The 1,953-nt window shown below is 65.0% G+C and overlaps 1 protein-coding gene across 1 annotated transcript; it reads left to right on the top strand.

Annotated features, from left to right (window-relative positions):
- The first annotated feature begins 16 nt into the window (after positions 1-16).
- Positions 17-1,513, top strand: NEUROG2 (neurogenin 2). Its single transcript, XM_004686614.2, has 2 exons — positions 17-84; positions 392-1,513. The coding sequence occupies exon 2, from the start codon at positions 393-395 to the stop codon at positions 1,209-1,211; it is 819 nt and encodes a 272-aa protein (XP_004686671.1). The 5' UTR covers positions 17-84; position 392; the 3' UTR covers positions 1,212-1,513.
- Positions 1,514-1,953: the final 440 nt, after the last annotated feature.

Here is a 1,953-nt window from a genome sequence, read left to right as displayed (position 1 = left end):
CCGACGCGGCGCCCCGCTGCGGGGAGTCGCCGCGTCCGCAGCCGAGAGCGACAGACGCGCACGCGCCGCCAGGGAGCCCACGAAGTAAGTCCCCGCGCGGCGACTCCCGACTTGGGGGAGTGTGTCCGCACTCGGCGACCAAGTTACAGCGCCGCTTTTGCTGCAGGGTCCGCAGCAGCTCCTGGGTGGGAACCCCGCGGGCTGGGACTGGGGGGGTGGGGGGCTGGCACCGGGGCCGGCCAGAGGGGCGCTCCAGCGCTTGCAGAGCTCGGCAGGCGCGCCCGTCCTCTCGGGTGCGCTCGGGAGGGCTCCCCGCGACCCCAAGGGCGCGCCTCCGCTCCGGCGTTCACCCCGCGTGCAGTCCTTTCCCCTCACCTGTTCTTTTCCGTAGGATGTTCGTCAAGTCCGAGACCTTGGAGTTGAAGGAGGAAGAGGAAGTGCTGGTGCTGCTGGGCTCGGCCTCCCCGGCCTCCGCGGCCCTAACTCCGCTGTCGTCCAGCGCCGACGAGGAGGAAGAGGAGGAGCTGGGCGCGTCGGGAGGGCCCCGGCGGCAGCGTGGGGCCGAAGCCGGGCCGCGCTCACGGGGCGGCTCAGGGGCGCCGGCTGAGGGCTGCCGGCCCGCGCGGCTGCTGGGGCTGGTGCACGAATGCAAGAGGCGCCCCTCTAGGGCGCGCGCCGTTTCGCGCGGCGCCAAGACGGCGGAGACCGTGCAGCGCATCAAGAAGACGCGCAGACTGAAGGCCAACAACCGCGAGCGCAACCGCATGCACAACCTGAACGCCGCCCTGGACGCGCTGCGGGAGGTGCTCCCCACGTTCCCGGAGGACGCCAAGCTCACCAAGATCGAGACCCTGCGCTTCGCCCACAACTACATCTGGGCGCTCACCGAGACCCTGCGCCTGGCTGACCACTGCGGCGGCGGCGGCGGCGGCCTGCCGGGGGCGCTGTTCACCGAGGCGGTGCTGCTGAGCCCGGGAGGCGCGAGCGCCGCCCAGAGCAGCAGCGGAGAGAGCCCGTCGCCCGCCTCCACGTGGAGCTGCACCGACAGCCCCGCGCCGTCCTCCTCCGCGTCCTCCCACTCCACCTCCCCCTATAGCTGCACTTTATCGCCCGCAAGCCCGGCGGGTTCAGACATGGACTACTGGCAGCCCCCACCTACCGACAAGCTGCGCTACGCACCTCACCTCCCCTTAGTCAGGGACTGCATCTAAGCCGCCTTTCGGCCGCTCACCCCCACACCTCAGTGGGTTACCTTTCCCGTCCCCCGCCGAGCCCCTCTTCCCCACTCCCGCCCGCCCCCACTTTCCACGCCCTGGAAACTATCTGGCGTCCCAGAGGAGCAGTAGCCGCTTGGAATCCCCTGGCTGCTGCATTTCTGGCTAAGGGTTCCTCCGTGCGCTTGGGTTTGGTATATTGAAGCAGTGATGATGGAGTTTGTGAAAGAGGATGGTGGAGTTGAGGTCGGGAGGGGGTGGGGGGCCGCGCGCGCTTCTTTAAGCTTGTAACAGATGCTGGGAAGAGCAGACGGTGACTCGTCTAAACAGCGGGCCCAGAGCGCTGGGGTCCTCCCGGTCCCCGCCCCCCCCCTCCACTCTGTACTGCCCAGGACTCGGTGCAGTTCGTGTGAATCTCCCAGGGGGAAAGCAACTGGTTCCTGTGATCTCTTCACCTTTGCTTCTACATAGAGATGTTAATGTCGAGTAGAAAGAAATGTATTTTAGCATCTGAATGATTTTGCCGGTAATAATATTATCCACAGATTTGCAATGGCTGGCATCTGCTTTATTCCCATTGCCTTCCGCGGGCTGTGGGAATTTCACCTGTCAAACCAAACTTTCCCTCTCTGATGTGCACTTTGTTCTGTTTCCCAGATTCGTCACAATGCCTATTGTCCCGTCCTTCTCTTTCCTTTTTCTTCTCCATTTTGCCATCTGTCTCTTATGATTTATAAGG

The sequence above is a fragment of the Condylura cristata genome, unplaced genomic scaffold (assembly GCF_000260355.1).
Source record: "Condylura cristata isolate star-nosed mole 26May11 unplaced genomic scaffold, ConCri1.0 scaffold00021, whole genome shotgun sequence".
NCBI lineage: Eukaryota > Metazoa > Chordata > Mammalia > Eulipotyphla > Talpidae > Condylura > Condylura cristata.
Note: the sequence above shows the minus strand (reverse complement) of the source record. Positions and strands in the feature narration are given on the sequence as shown.

Coding starts and splice junctions, on each gene's coding strand:
- NEUROG2 (XM_004686614.2), top strand. CDS start 393: ATGTTCGTCAAGTCCGAGACCTTGGAGTTGAAGGAGGAAGAGGAAGTG.